The 23725-nt window shown below is 38.5% G+C and overlaps 1 protein-coding gene and 1 non-coding gene across 4 annotated transcripts in view; both read right to left on the bottom strand.

Moving 5' to 3' along the window:
• KHDRBS2 (KH RNA binding domain containing, signal transduction associated 2) overlaps positions 1–23725 on the bottom strand; it is a 696574-nt gene that overhangs the window by 75269 nt on the left and 597580 nt on the right. For all 3 annotated transcript variants that reach the window (XR_004047149.2, XM_004696331.2, XM_045294878.1), the window contains exon 7: positions 4899–4981. Coding sequence is in view for 2 of the 3 variants with exons in the window: in XM_004696331.2 (XP_004696388.1) it covers positions 4899–4981 (83 nt within the window). In the remaining variant the exon portion in view is untranslated. The remainder of the gene's footprint in view (positions 1–4898; positions 4982–23725) is intronic.
• LOC115871237 lies at positions 20784–20945 on the bottom strand. Its single transcript, XR_004047188.1, has one exon. It is a non-coding gene; the product is annotated as a U1 spliceosomal RNA (small nuclear RNA).

Here is a 23725-nt window from a genome sequence, read left to right as displayed (position 1 = left end):
CTCTCTTCTGGCTTGTTTAATCCGCCTATCCCTTCCAGGTAGACATGCTATGTACCATCACCAGACTGAATGCAATGAAGCAACAACAGAAAGTAAAACAATGTCTGCACAATTGCTCTTTGATATGCAGTTTTCTCTTACTTACATATGAGTGTCTATGAATGTATTTCTCTAGTCTACCCAGACTAACACAATGAATAATTGCATGGCTTGTTTCCTTAGTCATTCTAGTTTAGCATCGAATTACCCAAGAAAGCATAAATATTTTTCCAGCAGATATAATACAATCCAGATTGTATTCCTTTTGAGGGATGAGATTTTTATTTTGTGACATTAATGCTTTCAACCATTAGCACTGACGCCATGAAAATCCAATACTAGGTAATGGGAAGGACATAGGGTATACCGGAAACGAATTTTGAACATCTCATAAGGGTAACAGGGATGTGTACACAAACAATCCCAACATGAAGGCAAGGGAAAGGTGTCATAGAGAAGTAAAGATATGAGGTTTTTGTACTCAGAAAAGACGAGATTAATCCCAAACAAAAGATGAAAGAAAAACTTTCGTTTTTCCTTTGAAGAACAGGTTCAATAACGCATCTGAAAGAATAGGAATATTGAGTAATAAGAAAGGGCAAGGGAAATACAACAGAAGTGAAAAAAATCTGCTAGTATATAGCACCTACATGCTAGGATAGCAAATAATTATTTTCCCAAATTATTCCATATTGCCATTACTGAGTTGAATATGATGTACATAGTACATGAGGGAATTATTTTATTTTATCCTACTTGTATTTGAGTTTGTAGTGATTGGGTTTTCACTCAAGGGTTTCTAAAATAAGTTATAATTTTGTATCACTTTTTGTGTCCTAGTGTACTAGAGTAAGTGAAAGAGCATTGCTAAAATATCACAGCAGCCTTTGTTAAACAAAGCCAAAGTCAAACTCACAGTCATCAAGTCGATTTTGACTCATATCACTCACTCTAAAAGGCAGAGCCTAATAGCCCAGGGGGGTTCTGAGACTGAGACACTTGTCCCAGGAGTAGAAAGCCAAGTATTTCTCCCACAGAGCAGCTGGGGGGCTCAAAGTGTTGACCTTGTTGTCCGCAGCCAAATGAGTAACCATGATGAGACAGGCTTTTTAAAAAAAATTAAACAAAAATATCACAATGGAAAGCTATGGCTTCTCAACATAGTCCACGTCCAGGTCTGTGCCTTTCTGAAGGCAGTGTTTCCCCTCCTTCCTTTAAGAGTCTGGACTGTTTGATTTATGCCATGGCAAAACGGCAGTTTGGGCATTCTCAAGGAACTCAAATCTTGTTCCTTTTTACTGTTCTTTGAGTTTGGTGGGCAAAAGAAGTCTGAAGGGGCAAGCTCAGGACAGGAGGGTGGGTGGAATAAGGTTTCCCAGGACAGCCCTTGTTACCCATGAAGAATGAACGGGTGTATTTGATAGAAATGTTTTCCTTGGCATCATTTTCCTGTTCTTTCTCTCACCGATGTAGTTTTCAATTTTGTCAACATTTCTTCATAATAAGTTCTTGTGAGCTGTCTGTGCCCTTTGAGACAGTACATCAATATTACCCCATTAGAATCCCCAAGAAAACGGCCCCCATAATTTCCTGAGTGAACCTCTCTGCCTTGAATTTAACTGACCCTTTCAAAGATCCCTTTGAAAGTCATTATTTCTATTGGAAAATTTTCTTTTTGAAAGCACTCTGATGAGGCTGACAACAGTATTCCTGGGGGAACTTATTTGCAGCTATTCACTTATCACGGAGACGTATTTAAACGTTTTTATTTGGGATAAGTCCATGCATGTATAAACTAGAACCTTACTAGCAATACTTTTTGACTTTCAGTGATGAAATTGGAATTTCATTGGAAATATTAGCAGATGTTATTCATATATGCCCAATTTACATAAACACATTGTTTAGTGACTATGATGTGAGGCAAAGTGTATCCTCATTATCTTAAATAACTGTGTTAGCTGTGTTCCAATATGCAATTGGGACAATTAAGATATTGCCCACAGTGGAAGCTCTTGGCTAATGAAGGCTTTTCTACTTAACCTACTGAGTAATTACTCAAATTTGAGGCTGTTTATTTCCATAGTACTAACACAAGTTGTGCTTAGTTTAAAATCCATCAGTTCACATTTATCTTTACCCTAATTGCCCCAAGCATTCTCTATACATAGAAATTATTTTCAACCCTTTTACCATACAGTTCACCAGATCATGAGCAATCTGCACTGATGCAGTACATGCAGCTATTCTTTACTCCACAAATTACTTTAAAGCAGCCTCTTTCTTTGCCATCCTCTTAGCTCCCCAAATCTCACTCACTAAAGCATTTAAATGTCTCCGGGTGCCAAGAAAGCCGAGCAGTCAACTATCAAAGCTATAATGATGTTTCTGTGATTCCTTGCAAATGGTTCCTGCCACTCACATCAAAGGATTATTTAAATGACAAGGGGATCAATTTATATTCCTATTACGGATCACTGAAGACAAATGGGTGCATAAGCAAATGTGGCGAAGAAAGCTGATGGTGCCCGGCTATCAAAAAGTATAGCATCTGGGGTCTTAAAGGCTTGAAGGTAATCAAGCGGCCATCAAGCTCAGAAGCAACAAAGCCCACATGGAAAAAGCACACCAGCCTATGCAACCACGAGGTGTCGAAGGGATCAGGTGTAAGGCATCATCAGAACAAAAAATCTTACCATAGTGAATGATGGGGGGAGTGCGGAGTGGACATCCAAAGCCCATTAGTAGGCCACTGGAGATCCCCTTGCAGAGGGGTCTCGGGGAGGAGATGAGCCAGTCAGGGTGCGATGTAACAATGATGAGAAATACAACCTTCCTCTAGTTCCTAAAGGTTTCCTCCCCACTCCCACTACCATGACTCGAATTCTATCTTGCAAGACTGGCTAGACCAGAGGAGGTACACTGGTACAGATAGGAACTGAAAATACAGGGAATCCAGGATGGATGAGCCCCATAGGACCAGTGGTGTGAGTGGCAAAACAGGGAGGGTAAAGGGAGAATGGGTAGGAAAGAGGGAACCGATTACATGGAGCTGTGTGTAACCTCCTCCCTGGGGGACAGACAACCGAAAAGTGGATGAAGGGAGAAGTCGGACAGGGCAAGATATGACAAAATACCCATTTATAAACTATCAAGGGCTCATGTGGGAGGGGGGAGTGGGGAGGGAGGGGAAAAATGAGGACCTAATGTCGGGGGTTTAAATGGAGAGAAAATGTTTTGAGAAATGATGTACAAATACGCTTTACACAATTGATGTGTGTATGGATTGGGATAACAGTTGTATGAACCCCTAATAAAATGTTTAAATAAAAAAATAAAAAAAAGTCCAAGTACAAAGTATATTCCTATTACACTTGTAACTTCTGGTATGACAGCTAGGTGGTTGGTTTTTCTAAAAGTTTGCATTTACTTTATAGCATGTTCATTCGTATATGCAAAAATAAACAAACAAATAAACAACGAAGACAACTCAAATGTCTTTTAACTTGTGAACAAAGATGTGAACTGCAATTCACTCATAGAAGAAAGTATAACTCCGTGTTAAAAAGACATCACGTAGTGACGGGAATGAATAGCAAATGCAGTAAGGTTAGTGAAAGAAGTCAGGCCCAAGCAGCTGGGGGCTGTATTGGCTTCATTTATATGATGTTTTAGAAAAAGCCAAATAGAGGGACACAATTTCAGATCATTGTTTCTAGGGCCTGAAGGTAGAGGAGGAGCTGACTATGAAGGACTGTTTGGGCTGATGTATATGTTCTATCAGTTGATTTGGGTTATGGTTTCATGATGGTATGGATTTGTCAGACTCATAAAACCGTATACAAAGCTTATTGTACATAAATAACACATCAGTATAATCTGACTTTAAAAAAGCAAATGTACATTGATATCTCAAGTTTGAGACCAATCTAAAGAGACATACTCAGTAATTTTAAGAAATCCATTATGAAAAAAAAGAGAATTTTTAAAAATTCTGTAAGAATTTGCCTCTTTTCAGAGTACCCATAGGGTTTCCTTCTTTTGTTTGTTTATAAATGAAAATTGGTTTTGGGGGAAAAGTCCAAATAAGTAAGTGCTTTGTTTCATTTTGTCCTAATTATTCCCACAGCCAGAAATTGAACCATTACCACTAAGTCTATTAAACTCACAGAGACCCGGCAGCACAGAGGAGACCTGCTCCGAAGGCTTCCAAAGCTCGGACCTTTAGAGAAGCAGCACCACCTCTTTCTCCCTTGCGCGCCTCGTTGGCCTGAACCTCCTTTCTGCTGGAAGCCAAGCACAAACCACCACACCACCAGAGTTCCTTGTCTGAATTACCAAATCACCAAACAACCAAACCAAAAGTCAACACAGAGCTCACTGCCATCGAATTGATGCTGACTCAAGGCCACCCTCAAGGACAGGGTAGAACTGCCCTGTGAGTTTCAGAGACTAGCTCTTTATGGGAGTAGAAAGGCCTGTCTTTCTCCCGAGGAGCAGCTCCTGGTTTTAATCTGCTGATGTAGTTAGCAGCCCGACCGTGTGACCACTGCACCCTCAGCGCACAACAAACGAGCCACTGTTTAAATACAAGTTTTTTAAAATGAGTAGTTGGTTATAAAATGCATTGCAATCACCCAATCTTAAAATGATACTTCATTACGATTGTTTCCTTGTTAGCCATTGCAAGACTATTATCTTCTACTGCGCACAGTGTAGTAACCAAGCTGGTACTTTGGAAAGATAATGAAGAAGAAACACTACTAGAAAATCTCAAAACTGAAATTCAGGGTCAAGAAATGAAGTATCAGGGTTAGAGACAATTCTGGGAAGGAGGCTGTAGACAGCAAATTCCTTACCTTTGTGTTGGGGCCGCATAGCTGTTATCATACGTCTCATAAGTCTGGTCATCATAGTCACCCCCGTAGCTGTCCTCGTACCCCTGAGGCAGAAAACGGGAGAAAAGCTTATTAGCAATCAACCTGATGAAATTTGATATCTTTTTGGTTAATGAATTTTTTTATACACTAGGACATTGCTTTACTTTTATGTTTAGTTAGTTTGCATTACATTTTATACATGAGTAATTCGTTCATGAAACTCAGCACATCATATCAAAATATAGAGTAACACCAGCTCTGGGGTTTATTTTGAGTTTTGATATATACTAATGAAGACCATTTCAAAAAATAATTTTTTTCTCTTGGAGATATTATGAGTAGATAAGAACATTTGTGAGGACCTAAAATAGTTTTGACATTTATTTTTAAACCCCATTGGGAGTTTTTTCTGCTTCTAATAAGATTGTATGTTATGATTGAAACTACAAAAGTCAGGATCGCTAAGTTATTGCTGACAGTCAGAATTGACCCGATCATAGAGTTGGAAACTTGTCAATTTTTTAAAAAATTATTTTTGGGGGGTGTTCATACAATTCTTATCACAGTCCATACATACATCCATTGTGTCAAGCACATGTGTACATTTGTTGCCCTCATCATTCTCAAAACAAGAAACCTGTCAATTTTTAAGAAGATGCAATCATTACTAGAAAAATAAATAAATAAAGACACGACAAATAACTTACTTTGTTGGGCATTTTATGATTTTAGAATCATGTAAATAAGGTTGTGTTGTGAGTTGGATTATCTGTTAAAAAAATAATGCAGATTTGTCAATGGTGAATGTAGAAGCAGGGTAGCGATTTTGTACTCTATCTATCAATCACTATGTGAGTGATTTAGCTTTAGTTCCCTTTGTGGCCACTGACTTCATTCTAAGCCTAGTCCATCCCTCTTGATTACTCCCAACTTCTGGAAAAAGCTTTAGGTGTTTTGTTTATTTGTTTGTTTTGCCTCTGGACCTTTCCTGGCTTCTCTTTCTATGGCATTCACTTCCCTTCCCACTCAGCATTCCATAACGTCCCTTCAGTCTGGAGTCTTAGAAGTCTCTGTATCTTGTTCAGATAGTTAAGCAGAAACATGTCTAGATGAGAAAGCATCCATATTAAGCTTGCCTAAACTTGATTCCATTTAATTTGATTTAGCTTTCATTTAATTTGAAGGTTAAAGTTTTCATTAACTCAAACTCTTTTTTACTGCTCTTAATTCTTCATTGCCCATCTATCTACTATTTTATGTAATCTATGATTCTATAATTTATTTATTAAATTGCCAGGGTCTGACTTCCATATCTTCTGATTTTTCATTTATAATTTCATAATTTCTATTTTATCATAAATTTTCTCCACAGTATAGGATAGTTTTCCCATTTGAACATTGATTGCCCTAATTTGATTTTGAGCAGTGATTCTTATGATGTGTGAACATTAAAAATATTTTAAAGTCAATCTGTATACTTATAAAAGCATTAAACACTGCTCTAATTCACACACTCTGATTCACAACACACTCTGAAACATAACAAACAGCACAAACACAGCAGAACACAAAACAGATGACTGGGACTTATTAAAAATAAGACTGTTAGGCAAATCAGTGTTTCATCATAGAGAAACAACAGAACTCACAGACTGGGACAAAATCTTTTTGACAATGATGCCTTGGACAGGGGCCATATTCTAAATTGTAAAGAAAACTGCAATACTCCAAAAGAAAAAGAACACTAATCCATAAAAAAGACTGACAGAGGACAGGAACAGATTATCCAGGTGGCTAACAAACATGAAGGCATTCACCACAAAGTTAAGGAAAACAGCAACAAAACAGAAGTTAGCACATGCTTGAAAGGGTGTGAGCCACCCAAACACACATACACCACTACTGGGACTGTAAATCACTGTGAAAAACAGCACTTCCTCAAACTAGAAAAAGAAATAACATATGACCCAGCAATCCTTTACTTGACATGCCTGCAAGAAGTAACAGTCATAGCATGAAGAGATAAGTGCACACCCATGGTCATCACAGCACTATTCACAATTGCAAGAAGATGAAGACAACCTGAGTGATCAGTAGTGGAAGAACGGGTAAGCCAGCTTTGATGCATACACACAGGGGAATACTACACATCCCTAAATAATAATGACAGCCCTGTGAAACATCTCATGGTAAGGATTTTGAGAACACATTGCTGGGTGAAACTAGTCAATCACAAAGATCTACATTTTTGTATGCTATCAATGATTATGTGTAAATCAAGTCAAAGATCTTCATACCCAAAGAAAGAGACCAGGTTATAATGAGGTAGGAAAGAAAAGAAGGGAAGGGGAAGCAGCAGGTCAATGGTTATGAAGGTAAGGCTGGTATTCAACAAGAGGGAGAAGAAAAAAAACATGGGACAGGGGAAGTTGTTGATTGGGGAAGTTTGATAAGTAATTTACAATGTTGATGGTGTGAAGAATGTAAATCCCTCCCAATTCACAACAAAAAATTTTAAAATGCAAATGCAGCCATTAAAAAGTGTTATTTGCTTATTATACAAAATTAGTACTGAAGGATTTATATCGTCAAAGAAGTAGGCCATCCTCTTGGTCTTCCACCTCCAGATGAACATAGGAGAAGCACACTGTTGAATATTATTCCACCATCAAAACAAAACAAAACAAAGAATCCTGTCTTTGAGTCAATTCGGATTCATAGTGACCCTAGAGTAAAGAACAGGCCTGCATCTTTGGGTTCCCAAAACTAAATCTTCACAGACGCAGAAAGTCTCTGCTTTGTAGCAGAGATAGACTGGTGAGTTTGATCCACCAACTTCTTGATTAGCAGGACGTCACGTAACATACAGTGTTGACAAGGCTCCTTACAGCCAGCATGAATCAACTAAAGAGAATAGATGGTAATAGAATAATTAGATAGTGATGAATTTTTTAGTTTTTTCAATTGTCTTTATTTTATTTATAATTTAATTTTTAATAATAGCTTTAAGCAACAATGCAGAAAATTCTTTAAAAAAAAACACCACATTGGGCTTTCATAAACCAGCAAGAGTCAACTTTAACACACTAAGAAAAGCTCAAGCAATCCAAATACCAAATGGAAAATGGTTTAATAGAATTACAAAGGTAATTTGTAATTCTCAGTAGCAGAATAGGGACTAAATGGCTGAGAAGGGTGGGCGGGTGGGTGGGGGGAATCAGGCACCCATTAAACACCTATGGAAAGATCCAAACTGAGCATGCACAGACTAGGGCCACCTAAGCGCAGGTAAAACCAAACCTAGCCTCAACCTAGTCCCATGACATCACACAGGTGTGCTTAAACTCAGCCAATAAGATCGGCCAATACCCTTAACTATCAGCCTCCCCCAACCAGTGGGGAAGGAGAGAATAAGAGGGCACACAGCCTTGCATCTTCTCTTGAACCCTGGGATTCCTGGTTCCACAAGCATGGTTTTGTGCTCCTGTTCCCGTGTTCCTTCCATGTGGATTTTTGCATTCAGTTGCCAACTCCCGCACAGCCTCGAGGCTTTGTACATTTTCCAGAAACGGCGTGTACTTTTGGAGACTGCAATATCTGAAACTTCCCTTTTCCTCATAAAAGTCGGTTGGATTACAAGCATGCTTCTGTTGCATGAATTCTTTCAGTGCGGCAAAGCAAGAACTAAGATCTCCCAATGCAGACGCCTAACAAGAGTTTCAGTATTCTCCTAACAGGCAGTTACAATGACCATAAATCACCTAGATACAATTTTGGTTTGGTTTGGGTACAGAGACTTAAGAAAGTTTGGCCTCAAGGTATAACTTTATTGCAATAATAATTATCACACAAAGATTTGTCTTTGTCTACAAAGAAAAGCTTAGTCTACAACACTATGTTCTATGCAGCTTCTTAAACTTTTCCCACCCTCAACCCCTTTTTGACCGAGACATTTGCAACACAGACCAGCGCTGCCAGATTCATAGGCCACCTCGATTATGAGTATTATTTTTATTAATTTTTGGTCATTATGCATTGGGAAACATCTTACTGTTGTTAAATATCTTTCAATTCTTAACATTCACTTCTACAACCTCATATGACAACGGGATTACCAATGTAAGAAGCTTTGCACAAGAACACAAGTCACATTGCTCCTATCTAATTGGTCTTTATCTCACTAGCATGTGAAGATGCAAACATCAGCTGTAGTAAATATAACCATGTTTCCTACAAGAGGGGCTTCAAAAAGTTCATGAAAAAATTCCATTATCTTTCAATTCAATCTTTTCATGAACTTTTTGAAAGCCCCTCATTCATAAAGAAAATCTACCTTAGATTTATCAAAAAAACGTTTAATTTCTGGAAAAGATTATTTGTCATAAAATCCCACTTCAATGTTTTTTTCTTACCATGACTAATGAGAAGTTCTGACTGCCCTTTTGTGTAAATTACTACCCTGTACACCCAAAATCCAAAATTTCTTTCACATTTGAAAAATAAAGAGCTATTTCTTGTGTATAAATGCAAAAATGTTTCTAATTATCACCAATTTACTGAGGCGATCATTTAAAGGCTTCTAGTAACTCAGAAATGCTAGTTATCACACAAAATATTTCAGAAACTTCTCTTACCATAAACTTCTTAAAATCAATATTTCCAAATCTTGTTTATGTTATTGAAATTGGGTCAGTGGTTTGTAGTAACAAATGTATTATATAAAACTGAGGGCGGGGGGAGACGTTGGACAGTGTAACTTATGACAAAACTATAATTAGTTGTGAATTATGAAGGGTTCATGAGGGAGGGGATGGGGAGGGAGGGGGAAATAAGCAACTGATATTAAGGGCTGAGGTGGAAGGCAAATGTTTTGAGAATGATGAGGGCAGCGAATGTACATGTGCTTGATACAATGGATGTATGTATGGATTGTGATGAGAATTGTACAACCCCCCCAATAAAATAATTTTTTAAAAAACGGTAAGAGCTCCCAATAAAATAATTACATTTTTTTTCAAAAAAATGTTTTGAAACTGATTTGTGAAATATTTTGAAAATGATGATGGAAACATATGTGCAAATGTGCTTGATGCAATTGATGTATGGATTGTTATAAGAACGGTAAGAGATCCCAATAAAATGATTCATATGTATATAAAAAAGGTGAAGTTAAATCATAAGAAAATGCCATCTTTTCTTCATCAAAATGCTCAAATTTTCTTAATACCTTATGATTTAGCCTAATGCTAATATTACAAACTATTAAATGAACATGGGTTTGTCAATTAAGGAGAAGTCAAAATGTTGTGAGGCTGGTAAATTATTTTGACTTCCAGAATAATTATTTGGGAATTTAAATGATTATTCTGACCATATAGGTAAACCACCATTTACTTCAAAGATGTTTAATTTTAACAGGTATCTGTGACGGATTTATTGCTCTGTTAATATTCTCATTTCGGGTTTTATTTTCTGTGAAAGGTCAGTGAGTGTGAGTAGAAAATGTGGAGATTAAAGGATATAATGTGGATTTTCCTACTGTAATCGAGAGAAAATAAAAAGAAAGTCAACTATGCAATAATAATCAAGAACCATAAAGCATCCTAGAATTAAGTAATTTAATTATGAGGGTCAAGATCATAAATTTGTCACCAAACACTAAAATGCTAGGCAAAGGAGCAATTTGCAAATGCTGCCCTTTACTGTTATTAAATATAATTAACAGGTCAGATGTGAACTTGACATTTAACTTACTTTATGAAGTGTGGTTAATTATTTAACATATGTTCACTTTCTTAAAGATTTATGCCATACAATACATAGACTGTCCACTTCACACACTATCTCTTATTACTACAAACACTTCATGATAATAATTGAAAACCAATGTCAGCATCAATACAATGCATATCTTGAAACATTATTGCAACAAAACTAAACCTAGAATGCCAATACTTTAATAGTTACTGTTCCGTTAGAGTGTTAAGTCATCAATGTATATGATATGTCCAGTGTCTACTTAGCTGTGGGTATTTATATATTCATATATTTCTTTTGTTAAAAGTTTTTTTTATGTGAATATGCCCCTACATGTTGATCACACATTTTCTGCTTGATGTAGCATAGCTGAATTTCTTGTAAACATAATTTTAAAATATCTTCCATCCCCTTATTCTCACTGAAAGAATAGCTGTCTATGATTGAGTGCTGGCTAGTTTGGAGTAGCATGGCAGTGAGTACACCCCAGTGTGTGTCTATTGTATTGATGTGGGGAGTTGTTATCTGTTCAGAACCATCCTACAAAATACAGGTCAACAGAGTGGTGGTGGGGTCACTACACATAACAGTCTAAGTCTGCTGAAAGGAGATACTTGAATTTTTGGAATTTTCTATGAAATTAGTGAAGTCCTCTATTCTATAATATTTATATATCTGATATAATTTGGGCTACTAAACAGTTTCACTATATATGTGTGTACTTGGTGAAAAAAATAATTCAGAGATCTAGCTGCTTTGGAAATTAAAAGCTTCAAGAACCTACAAGGCCATTTCTAATAGTCGTGCTATGCAACCCAAAATTCTATGATAGAAAATTAAACTCGGGAGGAGCTACTTCTAACTTTAAAATTAATCCAGTAAAATTGAATAACAAAGTAGAGCAGGGGCATGTAGAAGTCATATATATTCAAATGTGAAATTAATTTATTGCTTGTTTGAGAAAGACATTAAGATCCATATACAACGAGCACCAAATGCAGTATCTGATGTGCTTATGATTACAATATAGACTGATATACCTATATCTATTTATATACATTGACTATATAGAAATCTGTGTTTGCATAATCATAACTGTTTTACAGATTAAGAAACTGAGTTAAATAGCTTTCAAGAGGACCCAAGTTAAATATCAGTTTTTTGATACTGTTTCTTACTTAATATCTTATTCTCTGGTTGTTTTACTGAAAGTCTAAATCACTAATGGTAGAATATAATTCTCATGATTATTGTGAAGTATTTGGAGTTATATGATTTTTGTATGTAATAAAATTACAGTTTGGCTAGTTACAAAATCTGGTGTCAATTTGGGATATGAGAGGATTAAGAGTGAAGGGGTGGAGTCTAGTCTGTCAATCAGCTCATAGCCAATGAGGCCTTTGTGGGGGAGTGGTCTCCTGAGAATTCTGGGAATTCCTGGATTTCCTCCTTGGAGGTGAGAGACAGACTCTCTCTCTCTCTCTCTCTCTCTCTTTTTCTGCTCAGTCCCATGGAGACTCTCTACTGACAGTGCTCACTCCCTGAGAGATGCTCTACTGACAAGACACATGGTACTATGCTGACAGCTGACAGACTTTGTGCCCTGGGAACTGGCGAAGCCTCGTGGAGCCCCCTGCCAGCACTTAGATGCTTACTTACAACGCCACTGGATCCAAAGACTTTCTATCCAATGGCCTGTGATTGTCCTGTATTTGGCGTCATTACATGTGTTTAGTGGGTCTGCAGAGGACTTTATAGATTGGTATCAGGCATATGGGCTTGAACTGGACTGGGTTGGGATGCTTTCTTAATGTACAATTATCCTTTATCTAAAACTCTCTCTTATACACATATGAGTTTCTATGGATTTGTTTCTCTAGTCTACCTGGACTAACTCAGGTATTAGCTATTACAGTACTGAGGTGCAAAGGACACATCTGACCTCTGGCTACACAAGACGTAATGAGAACCGAGCTCTATATTAGCTCAAGGTTGACTGCCATAAGGCAGATGTGCCACCAATCAGCCCTCCTACAGCACTCTCTTATTCTTCTGTTCTATAGGCCACACAGAACACACAGGGAACACTGGTAATTATGGCGGTTAATTACGGAAGTTAACAACTCAGAAGTCAGGATCTACAAACTTAAGAACACAATCCTTTTGTCGGCAGAAGCATTTCCTTGCAGCCCTGCCCGCAGGCTTGTCTCTCTGGTTTTCAGACTCTCAGCCACTGGGGTCCTTGATCTATGCCTGGTATGAGCCCCCTTAGCACCGATAGGAAGCCCGGAGGGCTACAGAGGACAAGATATGAAAATAATAATCTATAACTTATCAAGGGTTCATGAGGGAGGGGAGGCAGGGGAGGGAGAGGAAAAATAAGAAGTTGAGAGATCAAGGGCTCTAGTAGAAAGAAAATGCTTTGAAAATGACGATGGCAGCATATGTACAAATGTGCTTGACACACTGGATGAATGTATGGATTGTGATAAGAGATGTAAGAGCCCCTAATAAAAGTATTTAATAATTTTTTTTAGAGACTGAAAGGTACCCCACTCTGTCATCCAGCCTCTTCCCTGAAGGCACTCGACTGTATTCATTTGATGGACTGTGGGGCCTGCCGTGGTCTCAGGTCTTGGTGCTTCGAGCTCCGGTGTCTCTGTTGCTGCAGCTCATGCTTCCACAGGGATCTCTTAGGTACTCTGCTGAGCACTCGGCTCCTTCTTGATGGTGCTGGATTTTCTCTTCTTCTGAAATTGCTTACTTTATATTCACTCAGTGCAATGGCAAAGCTGAGCAATGCCAGATCTAAAGTTCTTTACACCTCCTTTTGGGAGGAACCCTAGTGGTTACACGTTGGACTTCAATCTGAAAGATCAGCAGTACGAAACCACCCGCAGCTCCATGGGGGAAAGATGGAGCTTTCTGCTTAAGCAGTCTCATAAACTCATGGGAACCCTTCTACCCTGTCCTATGGGGTCACTGTGAGTCAGAATTGACTTGATTACAGTGAGATGCTCTCATGGTGGAAATTAGATCCCAGCAACTGTTCACATGGAGGGGATGAGGCTTTGTAAAGGGCAGAAGAAAGAGAAGTCACAGAGTCTAATTTGATGGCATTTAAAATATATTGAGCTGTTCTTAAAGGCCAACCATCTAAATGTATATATATGTACAACTATACATGTATAGTTGTAAGTTATCATATCCTGAAATCAATGAATTATGCAGATGAGGCAACTAGGACACAGGGTGGTTAAGTAACTTGCCTAAGATGAGGCAATGAACAAGCAGCAGCAGTGAAGTTTGAAAGCAAGCACTCTCCAGAGCCCACTACCTATAGAGCCTGAGAAAACTCAAGGGTTGCTTGTTATTTATATGCACAAAGATAGCAATCACACTTTCTCGGGAGCAGCAGGAGGGATATTTAGGGGAGAAAAGAAATGATAACAAAATGTTAGACAATCTGATGATTTTATCAAGGCAGTGCTTGGAGTGGGGAAAAGAATAATTCTATACAAAGAGAAATGAAGAGAACCGTGTGGTCCTTTCGGTACCCATAAATTGGGACGTGTGTGTAGTGGGTCATCAGGCAAGCCATACACATATTTGTTGAAGGATGAGATATGAAAAGGTGGAAATATTCTGAAGACTCAAAGATAATCACGTGAGAAATGTAGGTTCTGATTCTGTTAGGTTTGTGTAGTAGCCTTCATAATATATGGTATTTTAAAATATGAACATCTGTAACTGAGCAGAAGTGGGATGTTAGCTTGCAGGTTTTATGAGGATCAGAGAAAAAAGAACTTTAAAGTTCATGACAGAAATACCCAGAACTTTATGTTGCTTCATGCAGGTTCTTCATGTATCCCCTGCTCCTCAGGCGCAGAGCTAGTAAGTCTAGGGATCTGTCTCCACATTCAATACATTTAATTATAGCACTGGCACACGGAGGATGGAGCATCTCAAGATTCCCAGCTGCAAAATCAGTCTTGAGAAATGGGGCCCTGGAAGAAGGATCAGGGCCTGGCATTCTTGGCACATCCAGAAAAAAAGTTAAGTGATACCGAGGGAGCATGGACCAAACATAAATGGACAAAATACATATGATCCTCACGTTCTTCCAAACTGGTTTACAGGATTGAAGAAGCAAGGGTTTCTGGTGTTATTGTTTCTTTGTTTACTTATATAAACAAATGTTATATTATTTTATAGAATTCACAATTTTACATTTACTTGAGTTATTTTATTTATTTGCTTATAGCTGATGACTTCAAGTCAGCAGATGATAATCTGTATATTTAATTGTATCTCTCTTACAAATTTTAATGTGCCTTCTCTTTTTTATTATGCATCCATATTCCCTCAAGGAGCCCTGGTGGCATAGTGGGTTAAGAGTGGAGCTGCTACTGCATAGTTAGCAATTCAAATCCACCAGCCCCTCCTTGGCAGAAAGATGAGACTTTATTTACAGCCTCTAAAACCCACAGGGGCATTTCTACTCTGTACCATAGGGTCACTATGAATTGGAATCAACTTGGTGACAATAAAAGACACCATCTCCCTGCTTTCTATAATATTTTAACCACAGGTGTTCTTATTATTTGTTTTCTTTATTAATTCAAACTTACCTGTAGGGTTAGAAAAAGACAAAGAACTTGGACTTTATGAACGCGAGCTGTTTAGTTGTAAAAGTACAGACAATTTTTGGAATCCACTGTCCCTTCCCCACACATCTTTTCTCATCCCATTGTAGAAATCACTCTCAATTTTCTCCTTTGTAGTTATAAGGGCAGATTTACTCTGCACTGAATGAAATAGGCTGGAAGTTTGGAGGGTTTTTGTTTTTTCTATTTTTTTGCAAGTCTTCCTTTTTGAGGATTACTCACATAATAAACTCAAGAAATTCTTAATGACATAATAATCTTTGTTTAAAAAGATCTCTGGTACTGTGGTTGGGCCCATGTTCGGCTGCTAACCGCACTGTGAGCTGTTCAAATATACATCCCTTCTGGGGGAGCAAATACCAGCTTCTTGCTCCGGCCAAAATTGGCTGTTGGTGGATGGGTTCATCTCTGATACTTCTAAGAAAATTTTGATGTGCAAATATACAAAGAACAGCAAAAGAGCTGTGTGCTTAAGAAAGATGAAAAATATTTCTCAATGCTACACATACGATTTTTCCCCAAATCATTTTAAAGAATCAACAAAAGAAGAGGAAACAGAGACCTATGTTCAAATCTTTGATGATTTAAAGACTGCTATTTTAAAGTGACCACTTTTGCTGCATCCTTTATTATAATTTCTTTTGATACCAGCAGCATGGCGGCTGGATTTTATACTGATGGGGCCTTTCGGCACTCTCAGAATTAACGATAAGGAACTGTTTTAAAAACATTTAAGCTTGCTGCATGGAGACCCAGGAAGATAGCAGAACTATTTATTGACTAGAATTCATGTTATTTTAAAGCAGCAACAATGACAGAACAACATTGTTGCCAGGGAGGATCTTAAAGAAAGAAGAAAACAAAGGTTGAAAAGAGCCTCAAAAGAAAGAATACCATGTTTCTTTTCTGTTTTAAACTGGTGCTATGCACACATCTCAGGGCACTGAAGGAAAGAGGATTTTTATTCCCGTGACAGGTGGTAATTGAAATGAACAAAGCAGAAGGATGGTGCTGTGTCCTGTACAATGATTGGCAACTACAGAGATCAACTAGGGGAATAAACCAGTTTATGTCTGTTTTAGCCTCCCTGATTTAGACACTTCTGAACACTAAACACACAGTAGGCATTGCCTTTCTGGACTCTGCTGTTCTGGAACTATCACAGTCTTGACTCGTATGCCTGGGCACTGCCAGTTATACCCTTCAGCTTGCGAACTTCACAAGGGCGCTCTGCTCACCACCTCTGGGTGCCCCCGGACGTTTCCACGTCCAGAGTCTGTCCTCCGCCTCGCCGGTCCTTCGCTCGCCTTTTGCTCCCTGCGCGCCCAGGGATGAACTCTTTCTCTCTGTTTCTCATACGTCAGTTTAAAAAAGAGGTAGGAGGCAATCGGTCATCATCTGGCTAGTCAAATTTGACAAGTGTTCTAGTCCTTTCCAAGGCTGGATTTCTAGGTGTCTGATTTTATATAGAGTGGTGTGTATAAAAGTAGTGTTATGTCTATATCATGAACAAAGTAAACAGTGGTAATTACCATGGTGTTAATAAATGTTATCACTATATGACAAACATGCCTACTTTTGTAGTATATCAAAAAATGGAATCGAATGGTATATTATATGACGTGTGCTACACGCTTTATATACATTACTTAATTTATTGCTCGAATGCTGCTATTTGTAAAAAGTGGCAGTCTTGGAACCCCTGGGGGCAGTCCTATCCTGCTCTTGTGGAAGAAGGAGTAAGTGATAACGAGCCTCTGCTTTTCTTCACTGGAGTTTCAGGGTCTGAGGAAGTTCATTCAGTTTGGCAGAAAGTCTATTCATGACAAAAGCAATACTTCTTGGGGGTTAAATACATTTCTTAGGGGTGATTTATAGGAAGTCGTATCATACTGCTAGATCTAAACTGTATACACAGAGTAGAAATGAGGAAAGATGCACGGGACCATCGCTGAGTGACACAGGCCTAAACTGAGAAGCGTTTTTGCACTAGCCGTTTTCGCACTAGCCTAACACCTAAATGCTGAGTGGCATTGGATTTCCTCTGGACGAACATGAAGGAGGATTAGCCAAACTGGCGTCCTCTGATGGAGAGTCCCTTAGGCCAAGAGAAGCTAGAGGAAATCCCGTTTGAGAGGAGACGAAGAGAGAAGGAACCTGGGATACAGTGGATTCACGATGGGCTGTGATCCCCCAGGTACTCAGTTTGAAACCACCAGCAGTCCTGTGGGAGAAACACTGGCTTTCTACTCCAGCCAACAGTCACAGTTCGAAACGGTGAGTCCTGGGATTTGGGTGAAGTCGCTCCAGCTTGTAGGGGTTGGGGAGTGCCCTCGAACACTTTAATGAAGGACAGTTTGACTTATCTGAAGATAACTCTCCTCATTTTACAAATGGGATAACTAATATATAAAACATTTCAGTAACTTTATTAAGATCTCAGAATAATAAGTAGCAGACACAGGATTTGACGCATCTTTATCTGATTCTAAATCTTTGGTATTTTTCCCATTAAATTATGCTATTAAATCTATTTTTCTATTACCCAAAATATCTGATACAGTGGCAATGAAAGTACAGGACGATATACTATCTAATAGTCTTATAGTTAAACATTTCATTAGGTGTTTCTAACTGATTATATTCTTCAGCTCACTGGGGTTCCTGCTGGGGACAGGTGGCTGTGATGCTTGAGCAAGTGACAGAGAAGTGTCTGCCTCCAGTGAGCTCACATGGTAGTTGGGAGGGAGGACAGAACAGGAGGATAACACTGACTACATATTTTGCTATAGGGGGACAGATACTCTGACATTAAGAATTAGTGCTGAGTTTGGGGGGAGGAGGAAGATGTTCACTTTAATAAAATAAAGTGAGCTTCCCTGAGAGATTAGAATGCAAATATTTTTTGCATGAGAAAATGTATCCTGGATTCAGTAATAAAAATAAAAATGTAAGAAGAATATTTGCAGAATTGCACTGGTACCCGAGTTTTTAGTTAATTTTCATTGGATATTGCATTCATGACCATGTTGTTGTTGTCAGAAAACAAGGGGTGCACCTTGATAAACAAGGTATTAATTACATGACTAATTCATGCGATAGAAGGAAGTGCAGCTCTAGAGACTCAAGAAGCACATTGTTCATGTGGCTTTTCTTCACCCTTTCTCCCCTATTTTTCCTTTTCTTGCTTGCTATTTTTGTTTTCTCTTTTCCATTTACCTCCAGGCAACTCCACTTGGCTGGGAAAATAGACCCCAGCCATTCTATAGGCTTATTCTTCACTGGTTAATCACACAGAGAAGAAAGCTTCTTAGTGTCAGTTTTCAAATTCCCCAAAGCAGGATTAATATAGGTTTATGTCCCATGCTTCCCTCTGTATCTATCATTATACTGAGGAGTGAAGGATTATGAAAGATTATGACATTCAACTAACCATATGAATTCTTATCAGGAAGATGAGTGGAATATTCTAGCTTATAGCATCTATTTTTTAGGCAGAAACTGGATGAGGTAGGTAGTTTATTGTGGCAACCTGGCTGATAAACACGTTAGGTCAATTGAAAGGCAGAAGGATAAATGGCTCGGTCAGTCTTTCCTTTCTAATTCTTGGGTCTCTTGCTTCCTGATGGTCCGACCAGGGTGCAGCTGCCTTAGCCAGTTCCCGACTTTAGCTGGCAAGGCTCATTTCCAGCAAGACATCCCTGAGGAGAAGCCACATGGACCTGCCCTGCTGCAGCCCTGGGTTCTGGAGCAGCCATGTGGAGACCCCTGCTAGCGCTGAGATGCTTACACATCCACTGACTCGGCTTTCCTCCTGCAGTTGGCGTCATAGTGTGTGTTTTGTGAGATGGAGGAGGACTTTGTGGATTGCTGTTGGACATAGGGGTTAATGGATTAATGTTGGACTTGTGGGCTTGGGCAGCACTGGGTTGGGATGTTTTCTTGATTCTCACTTAACCTTTATATAAAATTCTCTCTTATACATGAGTTTCTGTAGATTTGTATCTCCTAAGTACCCAGACGAATACACTGGAATGTAACTGACAATTAGCCCCACTGGCTGAATCAATGAGGGCTACACTGAACACACTTTGCATCTTTTGGTCATATGTTTGTAGTGCTGGAATTTTTTTTCTTCCAGAAACTATGGAGATTGGCGAGAGGATTAAAATATGGCAGGAAGGCAGAAAAGGTTTCAACTCTCAGTTATTGTTATAATTAATGTGCTGTAAAATGATGTTTCCATGTCTGAAGCTGAGAAATGTGTGAATGTTACTTCTTTCCTTTTCTTAGAAAAAAGATCTTTGAAAATGTAATTAAATTAGGATATTGCCATGAGAATACTGAATTATCTGTTTGAATCGAATGCCATCACACGTGTCTTTATAAAGCAGAGTCATACCTAAATTAGACATACACAGAGAAAAGAAGATATGTAGAATGAATCAGAGACTGGAGGGAGGTAGTCACAAATGAAGGTATGTGGACAGGAGCTGAAAAAGGTAAGGAACAGAATCTGCCCTTGGGCCTCTTTAAGTAAGGTGCATGGGCTGCCTACAATTTGACTCTAGATTTCTAGCCTCAACAATTCCAATAATTAATTCATTGTATGTGTAGTAATTTGTTATAGTGCTCATAGGAAAATGATACAAATGGAGAAATGCAAAAGAGTAGCAATTTAACTGGAGTTTTCAGCAAGTTGAGAATCCAAAAGTACATGCATTAAAATGAAGCAATTTATCCAGGGCATCAGTGGAGCCCCAAGAAGTGGAGCATAACCTTCCCCATCCTTCATGACTATGGAGAACACCACAGGTGTGAGAGCTTAGAGATACTAATTTCTAAGGAACCCTGGTGGTGGTGTTGGGTAAGCAGTGGGTTGCTAAACTTGAGATCAGGAGTTCAAACCCACCAGCCGCTCCTTGAGAGAAAGATGAAGTTATCTGTAATGGCAAAGATATATGGTCTCAGAAGCCCTATGTTAGGGTCACTATGACCTGGAACCTACTCTATAAATTATGACACACATTTGAGAACTGAGGTTACTGACCTGGTTACAGAAATCAGGATTCCATGAAGTCATAAAGAGACTTTCTTTACGGGTATAAATCCTGCCTTAAGTTTCTTGAGATCTGCCCCCCTCCCCACTTCACAAAGTTCCGGATACAAAATTTAAGGAGGGTTTTAACAAACCTTTTCAATAAATTCTATGAAGCAATGCAGCATTGATTGTGGAGTGCACTTACTGATCTTGAGATGGATTCAAGCCAAAGCAAAAGAGGAGTAAATAGAGAAATGAATAACAAATGCGCATGAATTTAAGAACACGTTTCTGAAACTGTAACTCCAAAGGTATTGCTCGGTCTGAATGGAAATAACAGCAGTGCTTTTCCACGTATAGAGTTAATGGATGGAACACTTTTCTTTTTTTCTTATAACTCAGGGGAGAGCGCGAATGCAGTCCCCCACTACCACAAATTATGCAGTCGAGTTTCCACATTTGGGGAAATCACAGGGTCAGCACACCCGCAGTGCAATGGGTGAGCCTCGCCCTGGGAAAACCACCTTCCTGATCATGGTATCTCCCCTGCCAGGTAAATATGGATGAAACACTTTCAATGCCAAGTTTTCCTCTAGAAATTCTCATTACACTTTGATGTCAACGCTTATCTCTTAAACACAGAACACTCTCTACATCATGGAATCATATGAAGGTTGCTTTCAGGTAGCTCCTTCTCTGAGAAAGTCGGACAGGCAGAGGCTTACAGTTTCTGAATTGGAGGATGTGCGCAAATAGAACAGAGAGCAAGTATAAAGACTGTTTAAACAAGTGTTCTAGAAATCAAATAGCAAAATGAATTATTTAATGAAATCTCTGTATTCTGTCTGGTCACCATCCTCAGAGATCTTTATTTAATTCACCTGGCCTGGGAAGTATACACGGTTAAATTCTTAACATTGCCCAGATTACATGAATGAACAGTCAGGTTGGAGACCACTGCCTTAGAGCAGACTATGGAAGAAAGTTATTAATAAGATTAAGAGTTCCACAAAGCTAGTCTACAAAAAACACGGTATAGAAGAAAATTTAAAAGCGATGGAAACCTAGAACATCTCAGAGGTCATCAACTGGAATATATGCATAAACAGCATTAGAAAGACCACTAAAGAAAAAATACAATATTCTTAGCTAGGCACCGTGTATGCAGATTACCTATGGTGCTTGCTATGCTAGATGCGAAAGCATGAGCTATCTACCAATTTTACACAAAAGCATATATATTGTTGTATTGCTTTAAGTCTAGTAGCTGGTTTGCTACCCAGTCCTTTATGCATTTCTCTAACACACCACGGTTAAAATCAATCGCCAAATGCTACAGTGGCTAAAGTTAATTAGTTTGTTCCCATGGGTGGCTGGGAGGAAGAGGAGAGTGAGGACTCGCTGCTTAGGGGACGTTACGTTTTTTGCTAAGAGTGATGGGGAAATCTGTAAATGGATAATGGTAACGGTTGAAGAACATGATGAACATACCTATGCCAATGAAATGTATACATGAAGAATGTTGAAATGATAAATGACCATAGATATCATTTGTCACACTGTAAAACATGGCGTAGTGAGGGTCATTCCATTTGTACTTGGAAGGAGTTAAATTTTGGTACTCTGTCACCTGAAAAAACAACCAAACAAAAACAGAAAGAAAAGAAAAAGAACGAAAATCAATGTTACTTCCTCTTCCCTAGTACCTTTCCTCAATATATCAAAAGAAGGAAATTCTCATAGTAATTTTCAATCTCCCTCTGTTTCATAATTTAAAGCACCATGAAAAAATGATTAAAATAAACATACTTTTCTTAATTCTTTCTATAGGGTTTTAGTTTGTTTTTGTTTTGTTTTTTTCAGGGGGAGTCGGGGAGTAGTTTAGCTGGCTAGGGTGCAGGGAGCCAAAATCCAGCCACCTCTCCTTCCAAGTATGAATGGACTGAAGCTCACAAGTCACTTGTCCCCATCAGATAACCCATTCCTTGACGTTTGAAAATCACCAAACTATATTGGGAACCGTTTAGTTATCTCATTTCCCCTGTGAGTACATTTTGGCTTTAGGCTAAAGTGAGCTGGTGATCTGTCTGATATAACTGAAGGGCATCATAATGATAGGATTTGGCTCATCAACAAAAATGTAAGGAACACCAGCAGCCTAAAGGAGCAAGAATGTGTGCAAAGGATTGCTCTTTCAGGTCAAATCCACTTTAGTCTTTGCCTAGAACTTGCTGTCTTTTAAGTCTGGCCAGATTTTTTAAAGGTCTGGGCCTTTGGGCAGGCACAAAATGGCACATTTTATTTTCTACAGAATTCTGGTAACTTGTATTTGTTCATTATGCACCCAATAACTTCATGAAAGAAAAGCAAAACAAAAAACAACCTATATTTTAGCTTTTAAAAAAGGAGGTTTAGTGATTACATACTGGATAGCTAACCACAAGGTCAATAGTTCAAAACCACAGCACTGACAGAAAGATGGGGCTTTCTAACTCCCATAAAGAGTGATGGTCTTGGAAACCCACAGGGACATGGGTACCCTGTCTTTAGGGTTACTATGAATGAGACTCGATGGCAACGATAGTGTTTGGTTTTAGTTTTTAAAATTCCTTATGTGGTACTTCATCTTAAGTAAAAACAAAAAGTATGACCAACCCCCCCCCCCTCCCCAAATGTATGCTATCTTACTTGGATGAATCAATTATTCATGATTTTCCTAACCATTTTGAAGATATTATATAAACCAAATCTACTGCCATCAAATCTATGCTGACTCTCAGTAACCCTATTGACACGGTAGAACTATTCTAGTGAGTTTCCCAGACTGTCTTTTTTTTAAAAAAAGTTTTTATCTTTTTATTACGGGTTCATACAACTCATCACAATCCATACACACATCAATTGTGTAAAGCACATTTGTGCATTCATTGCCCTCATCATTCTCAAAACAGTTGCCCTCCACTTAAGCTCTGGCATCAGCTCCTCATTTTTTCTCCTCCCTCCCTGCTTCTCCCTCCCTCATGAGCCCTTGATAATTTATAAGTCTTGATGGGAGTCGAAAGCCCTTCTCTCTCCTGTGGGGCAGGTGGTGATTTCAAACTGCTAAGCTTGCGGTTCGTAGCGCAAGAGAAATTCAATGCATTTGAAATTGTTTTAAAAGTGTATTTGTGGAATAATGAGCGCAACAAATGTATAGATGTGTTTTATACAATTGGTCTATGTATTGTGATGAATTGTATGAGCCCCAATAAATTGATTAAAAATAAATAAATTAAAAAAAAGTGTATTTGCATTGTTCTCTTAGCGAAGATTTATAGGACATTTAGAAACAAAAGAACTAT

Source organism: Echinops telfairi, unplaced genomic scaffold (genome assembly GCF_000313985.2).
Source record: "Echinops telfairi isolate 266 unplaced genomic scaffold, ASM31398v2 ScPeMD7_3533;HRSCAF=4204_1, whole genome shotgun sequence".
NCBI lineage: Eukaryota > Metazoa > Chordata > Mammalia > Afrosoricida > Tenrecidae > Echinops > Echinops telfairi.
The sequence above is the reverse complement of the archived record's forward strand: the minus strand, read 5'-3'. Positions and strand labels throughout refer to the sequence as shown.